The sequence below is a fragment of the Hirundo rustica genome, chromosome 11, assembly GCF_015227805.2.
Source record: "Hirundo rustica isolate bHirRus1 chromosome 11, bHirRus1.pri.v3, whole genome shotgun sequence".
In the NCBI taxonomy this organism is placed as follows: Eukaryota; Metazoa; Chordata; class Aves; order Passeriformes; family Hirundinidae; genus Hirundo; species Hirundo rustica.
The window spans coordinates 12,631,086-12,650,043 of NC_053460.1; the positions used below are offsets into that span (position 1 = coordinate 12,631,086).

The window sequence follows — 18,958 nt, forward strand, 5'->3', positions numbered from 1 at the left end:
CCGCGCGGCCGCGAGTCCGGTCCGCGGCGGCGGTCCGCGTTTTGCGGGCGGCCGCTGTATTTCCCGGGCCGTCCATGGCTCGGTGCTGTTGGCTCTCTCTCCGTCTGATCGGCGCAGGCTGCGCGGGGCTCCCTACGGGATCAGAGCGCTCCCCCGCCGGGACTCCACTCCTCACATCCTCCTGCTGGGACTCAGCTACATTTCCAGCCAAGCCTGGCTTTATTATGTGTGTCTGCACTGCAGCCCCAGCAGCAAGATCAGGAGGAGGAAAAGGAGCCAGGACAAAGAAAAGAGAGGGAGGCTGGCGAGAGCTAAAGAAAATAAAAACCCAGGGCAGCAGCGGCAGCAGCGGCAGCAATGAAGGCAGGAGCGGTGCCACCTTCCAGCGAATAACCCATGGAGGCAGCTAGCGGCCCCGGCATCGATGCAAAGAAGCGCTTACCTTGTTCCGCGAAGTGCGTGCGTGCAGGGGAAGGCGGCGGCGAGCGCGGCCGGCCGCGGGGAGCTCACCCGCCCGCCCGCCCAGCTCCAGCTCCAGCTCCGCGCCGCGCACGGCCGGCCGCGCCGCGCAGGGGACACGGGGCGGCCGCCCCTCGGCCCCCGCCGCCAGCATAAAAAAGGACTCGTCGCCCTCCCCGGTCAGCGGCGGGGGCGAGGAAGGGAGAGGCAGCCGGGGGCGAGCGGACAGAGAGGGAGGGAGGGGGCCGAGCGCGGCCGAGGGAGGATTTAGGAAAATCGCAACAAGGTCGCACCCCCGGAGCGCCCCGGATTGCCGGGGCCGGAGCTCCTCGTGGGTTTAGGCACTGAGATCTCGGCGTGCGCCCTCCCCCACCCCACGGCCAGGGACCCAGCACAGGGCTCGGCTGCTTTTTTTTTTTTTTTTTTTTTTCTTTTAAAAATTTTTTTATTATTCCGAAAGTGCGAGCCGGACTGAGCCGCAGGGCGCCTGCAAACTTTAAAGAGAACAAAAAGGCGGGTGGGGGCGCGGGCCGGGCTCGCTTTGCGTCGGTAGAATTTGCACATCCAAGGGGGGGGCGGGAAGGAAGGACCAAAAAAAAAAAACCCCAACCCCCCCCCCAAAAAAAACCAACCCTAAAATCAAAAAAAAAGAAGGGAAAAAATTTGCAACTGTTGCGCCCGCGATATTTCTTTCTTTTTTCTTTCTTTCTTTTTTATTTTGTTTTCTTTTTATTTTCTTTTTTTTTTAAATTTTTTTTTAAATTTTTTTTTTCCCCGGGGGAAGGTGCCCGAGGGGGTGGAAAGAGGAGTTGAACTTGCCGCATTGCAACAGGCGAAAGAAGTGAGAAAATCAAATAATCGATCCCGCTGCTACCGCTTCGCCTCGCAAAGTTTGGAGGTGCGGGGGGCGGGGGGGCGAGAGAGAAGGCAGGGAGAGGAAGAGAAGGAAGGGACAGAAGGAACACGAGGAGGAGGACGAGCCACGGCGCCCGGACATGTCCAGGAGGAAGCAAGCCAAGCCCCGCTCGGTGAAAGGTAAGGCATCCTCCGCCGGCCCCCGCCGCCGCCGCCCGGTCCCGGGCAGCCGCCGCCGCCTCCGCCGCCGCGACGCGGCCAATCAGGGCCGGGGCCCGGCTTGGCGGGGATTGCGAATCGCCCCCCGGTACGGGCTGGTGGTGGCGGAGACCCCCCCGGAACGGACGGCGTCTCCCCGTGCGGGGCATCCGCCCGCCCGCCGTCCGTTCCGGGGCTGTGTGGGCACCGCGGTGCCGGCCGAGACTCGCCGGCGGCACGTGTCGCGATAATTGATGAAAGAATCCGGTGGCATCGTTGAGGCGGGGAGGGAGGAAAGTTTCGCGGTGATGCTCGGGTGCGGTGGCGCATCGGCGGGCCGGGGAAGGGAGGAATGAGCTCACTCGCGTTTTAGCCGGTTAGCCCGAAATTAATGTTCCTTTATGATTGGGAATAGTAGCGCCGTCTGTTTGCTCCTTCTGTCCAATGCGCGCAAGGGTGGTGAAAGAAGGGGAGAATTAAACCCGATCTCATAGTTAGGGGTTGAGAATTTGCTTGAGCTTGAAGAAACAATGGCCAAATTTTGTAACGGCTTTATGAGTAAAGGTTAGACATTAAACTACGCGTATTCTTCTCCATGCCCAGCGGAGCGGTATTTAAAATCTCCTGTTTACGTCCCTAAGAAAACAGCTGTTGGAGAAACGTAAAGGGAGGGCCGAGACCAGCCCCGCTCCGTACTGCACGCCTTGCCAGCTTTTTAAGTGAATGGGTGCGGGAGAGAAAGCGTGATTGCCGAAGCCTTTCGCTCCCAGCCACGAGGAGGTTAGCTGATGCTGAGGAAGGTTTTATTGTCCTCTGCACAAAGCAGAAGTCGCAAACTCAGTGGACCGGAGGCTTTGTTGTAGAAGCACAAAAGGATCAGAACTTTGGATGCCCAGAAGAGGAAACAAAAAGTCTGAAGCTTTTATAATTAAATAACTCGTTAGTGGGCAAAATTAGCGTGCAGTTAATCGACCAGCTAAAGAACAAATTGAAACCCCATCCAGGGCCATCTTATATTATTTGTGAAATTTTTTTTTTTAATAGATAATTGCAATATAAGTTCTATGTGCTTCAAATGTTTATCAAGTTTTTGTGAAGTCGGTCCTTCATCTTTGTACAACCCCCTTAATCATTCTTCCCCAAACTAAGAGCACCTTTTAGCATTGTGGTGTGGGGCAGGTTTGCAGCGTGGCGTTGTGACCCTCCGCAATCCCAGACAATCTGCTAAAGGAGCTACTTCAGTCATTGGCAGATGAATGTTACAGTCTCTGGGCAGAAGAAAGGCCAGAGATAGAGCTATTTCTAGGGGATACTCTGAAATACATTGTTTGAAACTAAAAGAATTGCAGTTTGAGAACAGTGGAGCAGGCCTTGGGTCATGACTTCTCTCAGATGATGGGATCACATTTAGTGGCCAGGCCTCTGGAGTTTAAAATATTTTCCTGTGCTAAAGTGTCACATTTAACATTCAGGAAATACTTCGATGACTGTGCAAACAGTGTTTGCTCCAGAATCTCAGTTAGTAAACCTTGACATCTTGTGACATACAGTGTTAGATATTTACCATTTATTGCTCTTTTGTTTTCTTCCTCATTACTTTTAAGGCAGCACTATCTCTTGCAAGTGGTTGATACTTTATAATGAAATTTTGACTCTAATTCTGATATAGAACTGATGGCTATTTACATGATCACTTTTATGAATTAAAGCAGGTAGCTTATTGGCAAGTCATAGCTGAGAAACACTATTCCTGTAATGCAGAAATATCTAGAAGGTCTTTGCAACAGTGAGCTGGGTGAAGACCAGTTTTTAAAGATTCTAAATATTTCTGAGGTCTCTAGGCACAAAAAAATGTTGTTTCCAGCTTCAGCATAAACTGGATGTAAATTACAGGTATTAGCTTGAGCTGCCTAATGGGGAGCCTAAGAATGAGCTGAATCTGGGTGAAATTCTGTATAATAGGAGGCAGCTCATATGTCCATGTAGGATAAAGAAATTCTTCATTTCTTTCTATTTACCCATATCTTCTGCTTGTGAAAAGTCTGTTGTATACATTTTGTGGTCTAGGGAGCTGGCAACCCAGTAGATTGCCACAGTACACGTTTCCATGGAAATAATTGAGATGTAATAAATAAAGGCACTCTGAGGTCATAGGTTTCCCAATTCAACTGAGAAGAAAACAAGCATAAATTATGTGGATATATGTGTGGCATTTAGGACTTAAAATAATTTAACATTTTTCTCTTTTCCATCTTTTATTTCACTTTGTATAGCAGCTTTGCTATTTATTAACCACTACGAGATTTGTGTTTCCTTTTTCATTCAGAAAGATTATGCACTAAAATAGGATCAGTCTGTGCCTGTGATGAAAGGGATTATTCTGCTTGCAAAAAGCAAGTTGCCTGCACTTCAAGTGGGAGTGATGCTGCCTTTAAAGAAGTGATGGACTTTGACAGAAGTATCGAATGTTGACATGTCTTAGATGCGTGTTATTGAAAATGAAGTGATAGCAAACCCAAAGTGGATGCCAGCACAGCTGCAGGTCAGGTGGCCCCTGTGCTGTATTTTCAGGTCTCAGGTTCAGCCTGGCAGAAACTTACAGTAATTCCTGCAGCTGTAACTCCAGCAGTAGCCCTGGGCTTCCCCCTGACATGGGATTTATGATTTGCAATACAATTCACTGATTTGTTTTCACCATTAGTTTGTGCGAACTTGAAGATACTAACCTTATAGCTGGTGGCTGGGGACAATGTTGGCTTAAGGGAAGGTGGTTTCACATCAATGAGAAGGGAATAAAAGTGTGAGCATTGAGTCTTTGCTGGTTTACAAAATAAATACTTAGAGGACAGTGTGGTACTAGCAGTGATGGAGTGAAATACTTTCTGAAGCTTTACTTCACATCACAGATGAAGCCCATAAAAGTAATTTTCCTCAGCATAGACTCTTGCCCTGTTTCCAGTAACCACAACTGCTGAGAGCTTTTCTGGTTCTCTGTAAGGAAGAGTTACACCTTACTCAGTGTTGTTAAAACCACGTGGACCTGAACCCCAAAACAAAACGCAACTTTCAGTGTCAAACACTCTGTCTTGTCCCCCATTACAGCTGATGGGCGCTGATATTAACACCAGTGTCCTTAAAAGTTTGTTTGGTGCTGGCTGCTGCAGGGAGTGGGGGACAGCCAGTCCCCCCAGGAGGCTGAGGAGGGCAGCTCTTCCTTCTTCCCCTCGGTCAAACTGCAGCTTCTCGTGCTCGGGGGTGGTTCTGGAAGGCGCGGTGCTGAGATGCGGGTAACAGCAACCCGTGGGTTTCCAGTCCCGTGTAATGGTAATTGAGGCATTACTGGACTGCCGTTTGTGGGACTGGGCTCGCATTGGCACAAGGTTTTAAGCATCAGATGCGCTTTGGCTGCTGAATTTGACAGTTCTGCAAATTGCTGTCAGCTTGCGGGGGTATTTTGTGCATAAACGTGCTAGTTGGTAATCAAACTGTTTTGCAAAAGAATGCACTAATTAACTCTAGATTTGTTATCCTACTTGAAGTTGCAGAATTGCTGTCATATTTTTTTTGCTTTCTGTTGGCAAAAAATGCTGATAGAAACTTTTGATTCACACCCTACCTGCCTCATTTGTGTCAGTCAAGAAGGGAAAAGGGGGGTTGCTCATTACTTCGTTATCTGCAAAGTAAATAAAAATACTTCAACCATTTGCTGAGTTCCAATTAGTTGATTGCTATGAATGATCTTCTTTAAAGGAATGCTGTTTTACCTACCTGCTCATACAAAGGTTTGATTTTGAATGTCTTGTGAAAGGGATTCTCTTTGTCTTGATTGATGTCAAGAATAAAAGCATGATGGTAATATCCCTTTGAAAGCTATTGTATTGTCAGCTCTGGCTGACAGCAGGAGGCCCTCCTAGTGCTATAGATTAGCGCTGTGAAAACACTGACATTTTCTTTGTTATATTGCTGTTGTTCTGCTTGCAAAGTCAATTATACAATGTCGGAGCTCAGTTACAGAGTTGACTGTGGAAGTAACAATGTCTTTCATACTTGTCTTAAAGATATAATTTTCCTTTTTTCCCAGTTGATAAAGAAGAACCTGAAGGTACTGGAACAGTACATTCTACAAATTAAATTTTGACAAGTATAATCATAATTGCCAAATACAAGAGACTTGTGCGATTATCCTTTAATTTTACAGTTCATTCAAGTTTCGGTGGAATTTTATTGATACAGTAAAAGCAGCAGCTAAAATTGATAAAACTCTTATCAAATAAGATTATGCTCTTGATTGTTCTTTATCAAGTGTAGCTTTTGGGGGATTAGGAATAATTGGAGATGTTGGTGTTTCATTGTGGGGCTGGTGCCCTGAGAGCGTTTGAATCCATGCAGTATTCCGAGCACTGCCTTCAGGGATTAGCCTGCAGTTTTTAATTTTTGCCTGTGTATTTTGCTACAAGCCTAGCAGCGTTCTCCTCTGAACTCCACAAGTCCCATTTTCCTGCCTTTCTCTCCCTCTGGTATGCTCTCCTGGACAGGATCTGGGTGGTATTTAACTGGTTTTACTGATTGAAACTCCTGCCTGTGTGCAAACACCTTTTAATTGCGGCCTGTTCCCATTGGTCTCAGTGAATATAATGAATAAACGTGGCCAAAAATTGAAGAGTGGGAAAGGTAACACAAAATGTTTAAATATAAATGGGAAGAAAATAGAAATCTCATATTTTTAGTGATACTATGTCTAAAGGCATTGAAGAAGAACTACCATTGTACAGCTCTTGAAGAATTCTTCCTACGTTTTTCTTCAAAAATATTTGTGTACAAGCAGTGCAAGTTAAAGAGCATCATTCACTGCTGAATTGCTTCAGATGACACATGCAAAAAAAAAAAAAAAATCAGAGACCTCTTGTAGGATGTTAATTGTAGGATTTCTAAATTACTATTATAAACTAATAGAGTAACAAAAGATTCTACAGTTACCAGTAATTTGTCAGGATTTATTTTGTTTTTCTTCAATAATTGAAAATTAATGTCTTGAAGTGAAAGCAGATGTTCATGCCATCCTCTGAATTGGATATAAAAATGATGTTTTGTAGATGTGTTAAGCTTGTGTAAATACAGATTGTCTTATCGTAGATGTGGCTTTGGCTTGGTTTTCTCTATTGTTTGGTGCCAAATCAACTTTTAGGTTAAATGTGGATAAGTGGTTTGAGCTTGGTTAAATTAACTAAATTGAATGCTTGAGGTGGTACCCAGTGATCAATTACTACCGTAAACGTTTTAAAAACCCTACCTCACCTGCTGGCTTTGTGAATGGCAAGATTTTCACATGCTGTAGAATTAATATTTACTTCTATTTGATAAGTGCACTTGCAATTGTTTACTTGGCTATTTTTATTGAATTGGTTAATTTTTCTTGCTTTCCAGTTCTGATTTGTGAAATCAGTTTTAGATGATTTGAAAAATACAAACCACTCTTTTTTTGAAAAAGAAATAATCTCCTGGTCTCATGCGTCATATGTATAATAACGTTCTCTTTCACAAAATATTATTAATTACCCACAATAATTGAGCTGTCTTATAAAATGCCTATATCAGGTCTTCATCACTCCATCAGTGTTCTCCGTAAATGCCTCTGAAAAAGAGTGGCTATTATATTCCCTCGTATGTGCTGGAGAAATGAAATACTACTAATATAAAACCTGTTAGAGACTCCTGCTAAATCTTGACTGACAAATGGTGGTGGAGGGGAGGGCCTGGCTTTGGTGCGTGCGTTGGTGGACACGGACTCGGAGAGCGTGGGTGGGAGCTGGAGCCAAGTGAGGACCAGTTCTGAGCTCTGTGTGCATTTATTCCACATACATTTAGAGCCCAGAAGTAGATTCTCACGCATTTTCTTTCCTGATGTCCATTAGTAAATGGAGAGAAGCTAGTTCCTTTTTCTCTTAGACAAAAAAGGTGATGCGAGTTTTAAGTACTACATCTTCTTGACAATGCCTAGATGTATATATATGTGTGTGCAGCAGTGAATTATGGTGGCTTATTGGAGTCACATTATTCTGGGGAGTAGAAGGATGTGCAGGGACTAAAGGTCTCTTGTGACATTTCTAGCTACAGAAGGCTCAGGCTTCAACCTCTTGCAATGGCTTGTTTTCAAAAATGTAAACAAAGGGACCTGATGGTGTTGGAAAGTGGGTGCTGCCATTTGGGATGGGCTCACAGATCTCCTTGTGGGTACAGTGGGTTGGTGGATGGCGTTAGCTTTCCACAGAAGGACTTACTTCGGGTAGCACTGCAATACCCATCTGAATCTAGCCATAAGTACCTTCATTATACTGTTTGCACTTGCTTAGAAAGAAAACCTTTTTCTTTCTAGCTACAGATTAGGCAACAGAAAGACCAATTTGTAGAGCTTGTAAATGCCACTTGTTAATCATATGCAGTACAATTATTAATTTTTTTCCCTCTTCCCCCTTGGATGAATTAAGTCAACTTTTTAGCTGTTTCATGTAATTGAAATTTGCCCTTTTGTTACCTGGGCATGAATTATTTTTGAAATGTTGTCATTACCCGCCCTGCTGTGAGGTTTATCTCTTCTGTTCATCCTAATTAAATAAAACATACTGTTGTTCGCTGGTCTCGTGTTGAAGTGAATTACCTGCCTGAAGGCTTGCGCTGGTGTCGGGCTCGCTTCTTGTTGCAGCAGCAGCCGTTGACTAACACATTTACTTTCAGATTTTCATTTCAAAGGGCTCAGTTTGTGCAGTGTGACAGGTGAATGGTGAATGCTTTACAGGACTTTCAAGAGCTGAACAAACAGTAAAGGACTTATTGCTACTGCAGCCGCATGGCAAGTACAAATGTAAGGCAGCCTTTGTGGCAGAGAAGTGTTTCCTTTGCTGGATAGAGGCCACTCAGGAGACCTGAAGGGCTCACTTGGGTATGCTGGAGGTGAAATAATCTCAGTCGTGATCTCATTTAAACCCACCCTACCTGCGTGTTCTCCTGGGCAATTTCTAGTAGGGTTGATCTCGTCTCTCTTTGTAGCATCACCCGCAGTCATGTTCTCCTTGAGTCTGGCACTGATAACGAAGGCTGCTTCAGAAGTGTAACAGTTGGAGTTTCTTTACACAGAAGTTATTTCTGGTTCATGATAGAGAACGTAAACAATGCGTTCAGGTTTTAAAGCGAGGCAGAGGGAAAGATCCCTGCTTGTAGAGAAACAGTTTGTTTAAGCCTCTGATAGCACTGCAGAAAATGCGTTGCTCACTAGTGAAATCCTGTTATGAGTAAAAGTACAAGAATTAACAAGTCGCTGTGCTCCGGTCTCTGTTGGCTCCTGCTAGGCTCTGGAGGTTTGGTCAAATGTGGCCTAATTCTGCTTTCCAAATATTAAAAAAAATTACACAGAGGGCAAAAAGACAAGTTCTTAATATGCATATCCTGGGAAAATCCTAAACCAGTATTTTTACCCCCTCCAGTCCCAAGGCTAATCAAAATTCCTTTGTTTCCACATCTACCATTAAAATATATGCCTCCCTTGGTTGCCTGCTGACTGTACAAGTTTAACCACTCAATCGATTGGACTCACAAAAGCTGTTACTGGGTTTACGTAGTATTTGCCTACAGGTAATTTAGAGACTGGGGTGAGGGTCCAGGCACCCTTCACCAGGACTGGTGAAATTTGCAGCTCTGTTCATTTCTTGATGATCCTCACCTGGCTGAGATGAGGTTTTTCTGGGTTACTACTGAGGCAGATTAGGCAAGCATCTACCTGCTGATTGCTGCTTCACATGGTGGGCAGCTGAGTGGTAACGAGGATAATGTTCATGAAGACAGACTTGTCATGTGCTTTAAAAAGGGAGTGGTGCCGTGTAGAGGTGGGGATTTTGTTGGATGTGCATCTGTTTTTGCTGTTGTTAGTGTGAGTATATATATATATATATTTTTTTTTTTTTTCCTCTCTCCTTGGTAGCAATTGGAGCTGGGTTGTATGTTTAAGTGTAAGTCTGAGCTCTCTGAGTAGTTCTGTTAATTGAGGTTTGTGTTGGAAGACTGTGAGTAGGCTTTTATCAGCTGTAGGGTGAAGGCTCTGTTGTGTTTTTTGTGGTACTGTTTCTTACAGGTCTTGGTGGGGATTGGGATTTCGTTTCATTCCTTGCACTGCAATTGAAGGAGTAGGAGCAGCAATGATTATTCCCATATTTGATGGGAATAGTCATCCAGTATATAGTGCTGGAGAGAATGTCTCCTGTTTCTTCTGCTGGCTCTGAGATTGCTGCTGGGAGGATTTCCAGGGGAGCACTGGGAAGGTTCAAGGTACAGAAGAAGCAACAGGGCTGTGGGAGCTCCTGGATGGCACTGGGGAAACCCAAGAGACCTGGATTGTGTTTAACACCTGTTGCTGTAAACAGGTACAGATTTACATGAGAGAAAGTGAGTGTGATTCTGCCTTCTTCCATTTTCCTGGCTGAAAAAAATGGAAAACTAAAAGGAGGTAGAGAAAAAACATGGTATAAGGTTGAACTTCATATTTTGGGAAGTGGAAACACTAAAAAGAGAGAGAAACAAAATAGGAAAAGTAGGAATTCTGTTACTACCATTTGAATATGGAGGGTGCCTGATGATTAGGTGTAAAGCTTTGGCAGAGAGGTTGACTTACCTGGAGCTGTATCTATGTTATTTGTAAGTTTAAATCTAAAGACTGAGAGAAGAACAGCTCTAAAAAGTGATTCCAGCTCCATGGAAAAGTGTGTGATTATGCATAAGCAGAAAAGACCCCACGAGATGTGCAAATGACCTACACAAAATAGCTTTTCTGCTCTTACTAGACAATGACAGTACTTTCCTGCCTGGAGGAGTGCATTTGTTGTGGTATATAGTTATTTTCTGTTTAATATAGAGACATTAGAGGACAAGTGTGATTGCAGTCATCAGTTCTTGGTGTTTCAACTATTTTAGGATCATGGCAGTATCTGAACTTGGTCTGTGAGGACTCACAATTGTTTAAGGTTTTCCAGGGAAGAGGAAATCAGGTTGGTAAATGGAAAAAGCTTTCAACGCTTACTAAGTGAATGTACACAAATACATATAGTATGTGATGTGTGTTCATGTGTAAATGAAGGAGAAAGCTTAGAGGAATAGGTAATATCTTTTATTGGTCCAACTAACATGATTGCAAAATGCAAGGAAGTTTTTCTTATGAACAAGCCTGCCTGCTGTACTGAAAAAAGCAGCAGCTTTGTGGATATTTTGTTTGATAGCTAAATGTAGCTTTGTTTTAATTTACTTATTCAAGCTATTACTCGAATTTCTGTTCCTTCATTAGATTACTCACATGAGTAAAGAGATACTGGATTACATAGTAATGCCAAGCTTGTGTATTATTTATTGCTGAATTCTGTGGATGCATTTCAGTTGGGTAATTTGCTCACGGCCTCCTTTATTTCTAGGAAAATGGCATGCCTTGCCCTTCATAATTTCTTTGCTTTTACTGACCAGGCTGTTCCCCCAGAGGGCATGTGGGATGTGGCAGAGTGTTGAAAATAGTGGGATGGGGGAGCAGAGAAGGAGAGCTGTGTTATTGCACCTTATTTATGTTTATACTAGACCTATATAGAAAAAGATGCCGTGTTTCTGGCACAGATGCTTTGTGGAGAATGTAGCAGGCAACTCTGGATGCCAAAGTTGTTGCCTCAAAGATTTTTTTTTTTCCCCCCTGTTTTTTAAAGATAAGGAAGTACTTGGGTCTGATTCTGAGCGTACTTGCGGAGTATGGTACAATGCATTATGAGCCATTTTATAATCAAATTCTGAGTGCTTGTCTTTGAATCTTGTACTGAGTCTCGTCCACTGACCTGATTCCTACAATTTCAAGGGTGTTTTCTTTCCTGCTTGATAACAGATATCTGAGATTTGTTTTAGAACCCCCATTTTATTTATTTTGATTGCTATTTTTGGTCTCAAACACTTCACAGAGAGCTTCTTTTTTCATTTGCCTCAATATAAGTAAATTGAGTAATAAGCCTGAACTTAAAGGTGAGGGTCTGAAAAAAACCCACCCCTGAGAGATGCATGGCAGAGGCACGGTGTGCCTGGTTTGCAGTGCCCCGAGGGTGCTGCGGAGGGGGAGCTGCCAGGCTGCACAGCTGGGTGTCCCTGGCTGCAGCAGGAGCTGCTGCTCAAGGGCCTGGGGGGGACAAACCCCCTGCAATTGGCAGAAAGATGCTGTGTTGGTGGTGGGGCTGTTGGTGTTATGCGGGCAGATCGCTCACAAATGGGGTTTGCTGGCTGCTCTGACATGCACCAGGAATTCTCCCAAAGACAAAATGCATATTTTCATAAAGAGGTACCTGAGCTATGATTTTCCTTCTTGCCAGTGCGTCTATTCAAAATGTGTCTCCAAAGAAAGTGCATAGAAAAATGAGCTTTTAATTTGTCACCTGCTGCTGTACCACCCTGTCCTCCTTGAGATGCCAAGTTGTAAATGAGGTTTTTGTATCCCCGCACACGGCCATCCAAGAAATGTTCTGTCTGTAGTAGCAGTCAGTGGCAGAGTTGAAGACATCAGACTAGTGGCTTAAAACCTGCTGCTGTCTGATTGGCAAGAGCAAAGCCAATGTGGTGCAAAACTTGAGCAAACAAAAAGGCAGGTAGAGAAATTGCTGTCTTCAGTGGCTTTGGAGCTCGTGGCTGCCTCCAGAGCAGGGGCTGCTAAAACCTTTCTGTCCCACCGTGTTAAGGTAAAAGGAAGAAAACCTGTTTCTTTATGCTGTCCCTCAGAGTGCCTTTGGAAAACTCCCTTTAAATGAACCTTAGAAAATGCAATATTGTTTCCACAGGTCTTATTTGGGAGAAGAGCATCTTGTCTGGCTGTACGTGGTCTCTTCCACCCTGCCTGTTTGTCCAAGCACTGAGGGTGGTGCACGTGCCAGCTGTAAATTCTTGTCTCCTAGCAAACCTCAAACCACCTAATAAAAACATTTCCTGAGGTAGCCACTGAGAACTTGATTTTTAATTTGCACAGATGATGATGGTTTCAAGGGAGAATAGCCCAACTGTGGGACAGGCAGGGAAACTGCCATGATGATTCCTACATATCTGTAACCTAAGAAAATGTTGGTGAAGTCCCTCTAGCAGCTTTGTGTCCCTTCCCACAGTACCTCTCCTACCTTGGAGCTTGGGCAGCTTGAGAACGTTTTGCTTTCAGAGAATACTTCCAGGTAGAATTTTCTCCCTAGGTTGAAGCCTCTTTACTTGTTTTTCCTCCTTCGAATCTTTGCTGGTTTTACTCCTTGCAGTTAGGGAGAACATGACCATAACGCTGGAGGTGCCTCCAGGGAAGGAGGCTGGGGCAGGGTGGCCCTGCCTGCTGGGTAATGAGCCCAGAGTCCAGCCTCAGCCACTGCTCAGCCCATGGTGGGAGCTGCTGAGGCTCTGGCAGAGAGGGCATATGATATTCCTGCTCTTTTTGGGAAACTGAAGGCAGTTGGCCCCTTTATTAGAGGGAATTTATCTGGTTCTCTGTCCTTCTTACTGTCTGCTGCTGGCTTGACTTGATTTTCTTTTATTGGTGCATCCCAACAAGTTTGTTTTCTTCTGATTTTTCTTGATTTGATGTTGCCATGTTGGAAAAACATATACCAGTCCCTGGAATAAATACAGTCTGCAAATTGGCATGTGTTAAACACACTGCTCTGGAAGGGAGGATGGAGATGAATGCTGGTTGGTTTGAAGCTGCCATTACCTTAGACTGTGAAACTGCTTTTTGCCTCTTGGCTGCCTGGCCCAGTCCCACGGCTATGCCCATTGCTGCTCCAGGTGAGGGCAGATCTGATGGGGTTAGTGCTCCTCGTGTTTCTGGATCCTTGTCCTGCTGCCTACCTAGCTTCCTTCAGAGCTGCTCTGACCTACCAGTCCCCCAGAAAGGTAACCCTGTGGCTCTCTGCTGGCCACACACAGGTCTGGGGTGTGTTAGGGCAGGGCAAGCCTTCTTATCAGGGTCTGAGTTCCATTGCTTTGGGTCAAACCTTTGTGGAAAGAACCTTAGCAGCGAAGGCTGGGCTCTGGCCCCTTGTGTGGGGAGTGAGTGTGCATCTGTGTCTGCAATGGGCTGATAGGCAGGTTGTGAGCACCCTGAAAATGTGTCCCGCAAATGATGGCCATTGAAGCAAGTACTCAAATCCGTAGTGAAGCACAGGGTGCAAAGCCACAAGTACAGCCCAAGCAAGTTCACTGAAAGTTAAGAATAGGCTCAGGTTGTACAGGTGCTTGGTGCTCTCTGCCATTCCTGGCGCAGTCGTATGTCCCAGCAGAGGTGTGAGCTGTGGAGTGCTCGGTGCTGAGCCCTTGCAGTGGCTGGATGCTGCTCCTCATCCCTCTCTGGATGGGGGCTCCCAGCCAAGCAGGCAGCTGTGCTCTGAAAGGAATGCAAAGCAGAGGGAGAGAGCTCTTGCTGTGAGGACGGGAGAAGGCACCTGGACCAGAGTTTGGCCGGCATCTTTCACTGCTCCTGTGCTGGTGGAAGTTGCTGGCAGCAGCCTTGCATGAGGCTGCATTGCTGGAGAGCAATTTTCTTCTCTATTCTAACATAGTAGAAATAATGCCACTAAGAAATTAGGTTATGTATCTCAAGGGAAAGGGAGATTTGTTATTCTGCTTTTAGCTTGCACCATAGACTGTGTCGCCATGGGGCCCACACCACCAAGTGGGTGCTTGTGCTGATCCTGGCACTAAAATGCCAGCCAGCTCTTTGTCCGAGGCTGGTCTGTCTCCCGTGCTTGGGTGACAGAAGGTACTGTGATACATTCTAGCTCTTTTGGCTACTTTATAGTCTGTTTTCTTAGGGGCAAATTTTGACTGTGGTTGACTGAAATAGCACCACGTCCTGTGAAGTTCCTGCCCAGGCTGGCTCATGTTCCGGGGCTTACAGTGTCACAGTGGTTTTGTGGAGGACAAAGCCTCTGCTGCCCAAAGCACGCAGCGTCCTTGGGCCCACGAAGCTGGTGGCCAGTCTGGCCTCTCGAGTTGCAGCAGTGCCTTGTGCTTGTTTGTGTTCTTACTGGGGTCATTTCTCGTGCAGCAGATTTTGATGGCTTTCCCTGTTAGGAAGGGGTCCGTCCCCTCCGTCCCCCCCCATTTGCTTATTTTTAGTCACATGAAGTAAAAGAATTGGTTGTTTGCCAAGAAGAAAAAACAACAAACAAAAACCCCACAGCAACCGCAACATTGTACCTTTCCTTGCTTTTAAAAAACATTTCCTTGTGAGTGTAACTAATGATGTGGGTTTTTAGTAGAAGCCTGTGATTCAGTGTTAAACCAGTAGCACATCAGTGAATAAAAGAGATTGGTTTCTTGTGTTTTCCTGTTTAATATTAATCTTGTTCAGATTTTGGGAGACCTTGTGATGGGAAAATACGTAGAAATGTTGTCTCTTATAAAGGAATACAGGAGAATAAGATCTTTAACTCGGCATGCTTGTGCAATGGCAGTGGTTGGGCTGCAGTCTGGGCTCTCAATGTTACTTTAAAAAAAAAAAAGCTTAAATTTTATAAATATTTCTGCCTCTCTTTCTCTTTCTTTTGCAATACCTAACATACACTGCCTGTTCTGCTGCTAACTCCCTGATGCAGAATTCCTAAGTTTGGGCTAATAGAAAATTTGGAGGATTCTTCATTATCTGAACCTCTTGAGAAATACCAAATATGTTCCAGTAATTGTGGTGTAGTACAACAGGGAGTCACACTGGCAGTTTGTTGGAAAGGGTTTTTCCTGTAGTTATGAAAACCATACAACTATTAAAATCCCCAAAACTGAAACCACTGGGATTACTCATATACTTACAGTTAAGCGCATGCCTAAAGGTAGATATATTCAGCATGCCATTTTTGACTGGCATTTGATTCCTAGCTGGAGAATATGAGTAAAAACCCAAACCATCCTTCAGTTGCTTCAGTCTTGTGCAGCCTTTTCATTCTGTGCTTGCATGCTGTAGTACGCTGGGCTCTGGCTCAGGACAGAAGCACCTGGGTTTGCTACAAAGCGAACTATTGACAATAAAGAAAGAAAAGTTTGCAAAATAGTAAGATGTTCCAGGCTACTAGAAGGGACTTGGACTCAGATTTTTCCCCTTCTGCCTCTGCCATGGCTTCTGGAAGAATGAGCATGTGTCAATCTTTTTCTCCCTCTCTCAATGTGTTCTATCTCAATTGTATGCAAAGAGGAAGTAACATTTGTGCCTTGGAGAATAGAGTGAATTTATTAAACGCTGTGAGATGCTGGATAGGGGAAAATAATACCAATGTTATAGTTCAGGTCATAATATTTGGATTTGCTTTGTTGTTGTTTCATTTTCTCTGTTATAGATGATGTTTTTCCTGTTAACTCTGTTGTATAAGATGAAAAGTGATGCTTGATTTCTAGTTCCCATGTAGGGGCTTCTTTCCTTGCTGTGCAGCCTCTTACTCAGAAGGGGCTGGTTGCCTTGCTCTTCTGTCCACAGTGCAGCAGTAAGACGAGCTCTCTTTATTTCTCGGTTTCTCTCTTAAAAACTTCCTTTTATAAAATATTTTGAGTCTTCTATGTGACTTTTTCCTGGAAAGCACTGGTGTGTGCCTACAAGTGTACTGATAGATTACCTTAAGCAGTTAGTCAGCTCACCTAATCTTCTTATGAAACAAAATGCATTTTGCACCTATGAAACTAAACAATTTGCTTTGAGCCAAAATTTGGAAATGTGAAGGTTGTGGAGGATAACTAATGAAAAAAATGTTTTTGTTACACTTCTTAAAGAAGAATCATTTGCACAAGTATCAATATGTGGGGGAATTTAATTTTAAAGCCAGCCCCAGCCACTTTGTGGAAAAATATAATGCAGTACATAAACTCATTTTAGACACTACTTATTCTACTGTGTCCCATTAGTTGATGTTTACACAGTGCTTTGAAAATGTAAAGCGCTATATAAGTGCTTATTATTACTACATTATTATTATTCTCCCTCTTGAAAAAAGACCCTCTAGGGAGAGGGAGACTTGCTCTGCATTTCTTCTGTAGTGCAGATCCCACAAGAAGAATACCCACTTGTTTTGGTTTGTACGTTCTTCCCTCCCTATTTCTACGCTTTTGGGAAAAAAAAAAAAGTACTGTGTTTTAGAGATTAGAGTTTTTATTTAGTTTATGGTGGTAGCTACAGCAATGAGAACATTATTTGAAGGCATATAAAAATCTTAAAATAGCTTTTTATTACATTCTGTGCAACAAAGTGAATCACCACCCTGGCATTGGCCCCTGTGGTTTGTGGGTGCTGGGGCCCCTTGCCCAGCCTGGCCACTAAGGGATATTAAGCAGGAGCAGGTGAAGATGTCCTTTGCTGGGATCCTCCTGATGTTCCTTCTTCCAGTGTGTGAGCCCCAGTGAATGAAGGGAGTGCAGAAATGGTGCTATCAAAACCTGAGAAGAATTTCCTTCCTGTAGAGAGGAAGCACTACAAGTTTTTATGCAGTATCAGAACTAAGGTTTTTCCTTGTAACCTGTATCACTACAGGAGGACAAGATTTCAGTTTGTTACTTTAATCCCCTCTATTCCTTGACTCATTATAATGAGAATGGCTTTCAGTGGGCAATATTAACCACTTCCATCCTGAAACTTGAGAGCAATTCTCTTTGCCACTGTTATATATACTGTGCCATGCCATGGTGGAGGCTGCAGTCATGACAGATGAAATTTAGAGTTCCTTTAGCCCAGGCACCCCATGGCTTGCATTGTCGTAAGGTGGAGTCGCAGTAACCATAATCCTCCTTTAAGTGCAGTGTGGAGCTTTCAACTCCACTCCTACTTTTACCTTTGTTCCACAGTCCTTGGGTGCTCTGGCCCCTGCCTGGCCTCATGTTGGGTTCCCTGCAGTGCAGCAGCTCTGCTTCCAGCATTCCCAGCCCATCTTTACAGTCATCTCCATTTTGGGAAAAGGAACAGGGGAAAGGGAAAGAGGCTTGGAGAATATGAAGGAGGGGATTGTCTGAGGGTATTGTTTATTACACAGCATAATCTGACTTAGGTTTGTCACTGAATTTGAGCCTTGGTTATGTCACACACATTGCTATTAAAAAATGAAGTCACATGCAGCATTTCAGCCTGTTTCCACCAGAAATGAGGTTTTATGCCTGTACCTTTCACTGGTGGTCCAGTCTGAGCTGGTGTCCCCAGGCAATAGTAGAGGGTGCTAGTCAGTGGTAGCTGTGGTCACAAGCCTCTGCAAACAACAGCAGGGTGAAGGAAGGAGGGAAGCCCCCCAAATCTGCTGAGAGAGCTTCAGCAATGAGTGAGCAGCTCGTACAGGCAAGTGCAGTATGGGAGTGGGGATGTGGTGACAGGCTGGGCCATTCCTGGCCATGTTCAGAGCTCCCTTTCCTTTACTCACTTCTAAAGATAAATAGTTCAGCTGTGACTGACAACAGTTCCAGGCATTGTCTAAATTAAAGCTGAAGTGTAAGTGTGGTCTGATAACTCACACCCACATATTGTGTTAGTACTTTTTAATGGGTTCATCAGCCTTGTCACTGCAGGTCTCATTGTTTAGCTTCAGAGAGGAAAGCACTAGGCTGCAGGGAGGTGCAGGGATGGGATGGAGGGAGCAAGTGATGGGGGGAGCATTTTGTCCCTTAGTTTGCATCCCTCCTGAAGCTGCCAGCCCTGAAATAATGGCCCAGGAAATTGGCCATGGGCAAGTTTTGCTGTGCTCAGTGCCCAGGGACTTGTCAGTGTTGGAAGTGGTGAGGGATTGGCACAGCCTTGCATCCCTCCCTACTTCATTTCTTTCTGAATAGCAATTAATTTGGGAGTGGAAAAGTATAATTTTTTATAGACTGAAAGCTTAAAATCAGAAAAAACTCACTTGGACAGTGGATTTTTTGTTTAATTGACTGCAGACAAATGCTCAGAGACTGAGCCTGGGGCAGCAATAGGTGTATGGACTTGATACGGTTAAAAAGGACAAAAAATTTCTACATTTCTTTTGCCTCTTTCCATCTGAGCCTGACAAGTTTGTAGGAACCTTGTCAGTGAGAGAAGACTTGTTACTGAAACCTAGCTCCAGGTGATAGCCAGCACAACAACCCCTGGGTGATGGAGGGCACTTCCCATACGCCCAGAGTAGACACGGTGTAACTGGGAACGCTCCAGAAAGATCAGGTGTACTGCCGTGCCTTAGCAAAGGTAGCTGCCTGCAACGGGAGTGGAAGTCCTCAGAACAGCTTTCTCGTCAGGTTTCCTTGACAGAACTCATCCCTTTCCCTCTGGGTGTCATTTTCTACTTGTGTTTTATTGACAAACATAGAAATGACAAAATATAAATGAAGGTGGCAGTCATCGCCCTCACTGTGGCATAAGTCATGGGGTACAGGGTTGGGGCCCAGCCCTGGAGCAGCTCTGCGGGATGGGGTGGCTGTCACC

General features: G+C 44.6%; 1 protein-coding gene across 2 annotated transcripts in view; it reads left to right on the forward strand.

Moving 5' to 3' along the window:
- The first annotated feature begins 619 nt into the window (after positions 1-619).
- The window catches only part of ZNF423 (zinc finger protein 423), a 226,238-nt gene continuing 207,899 nt past the window's right edge, over positions 620-18,958 (forward strand). Inside the window, exons 1-2 of one of the 2 annotated variants that reach the window (XM_040075307.1) lie at positions 620-638; positions 1,244-1,494. In XM_040075307.1, coding sequence (XP_039931241.1) covers positions 1,455-1,494 — 40 coding nt within the window. In that variant the 5' untranslated portion in view covers positions 620-638; positions 1,244-1,454. Of the gene's footprint in view, positions 639-1,243; positions 1,495-9,296; positions 9,434-18,958 lie in introns of those variants that run through there. The other variant, XM_040075308.2, reaches the window with a different exon arrangement.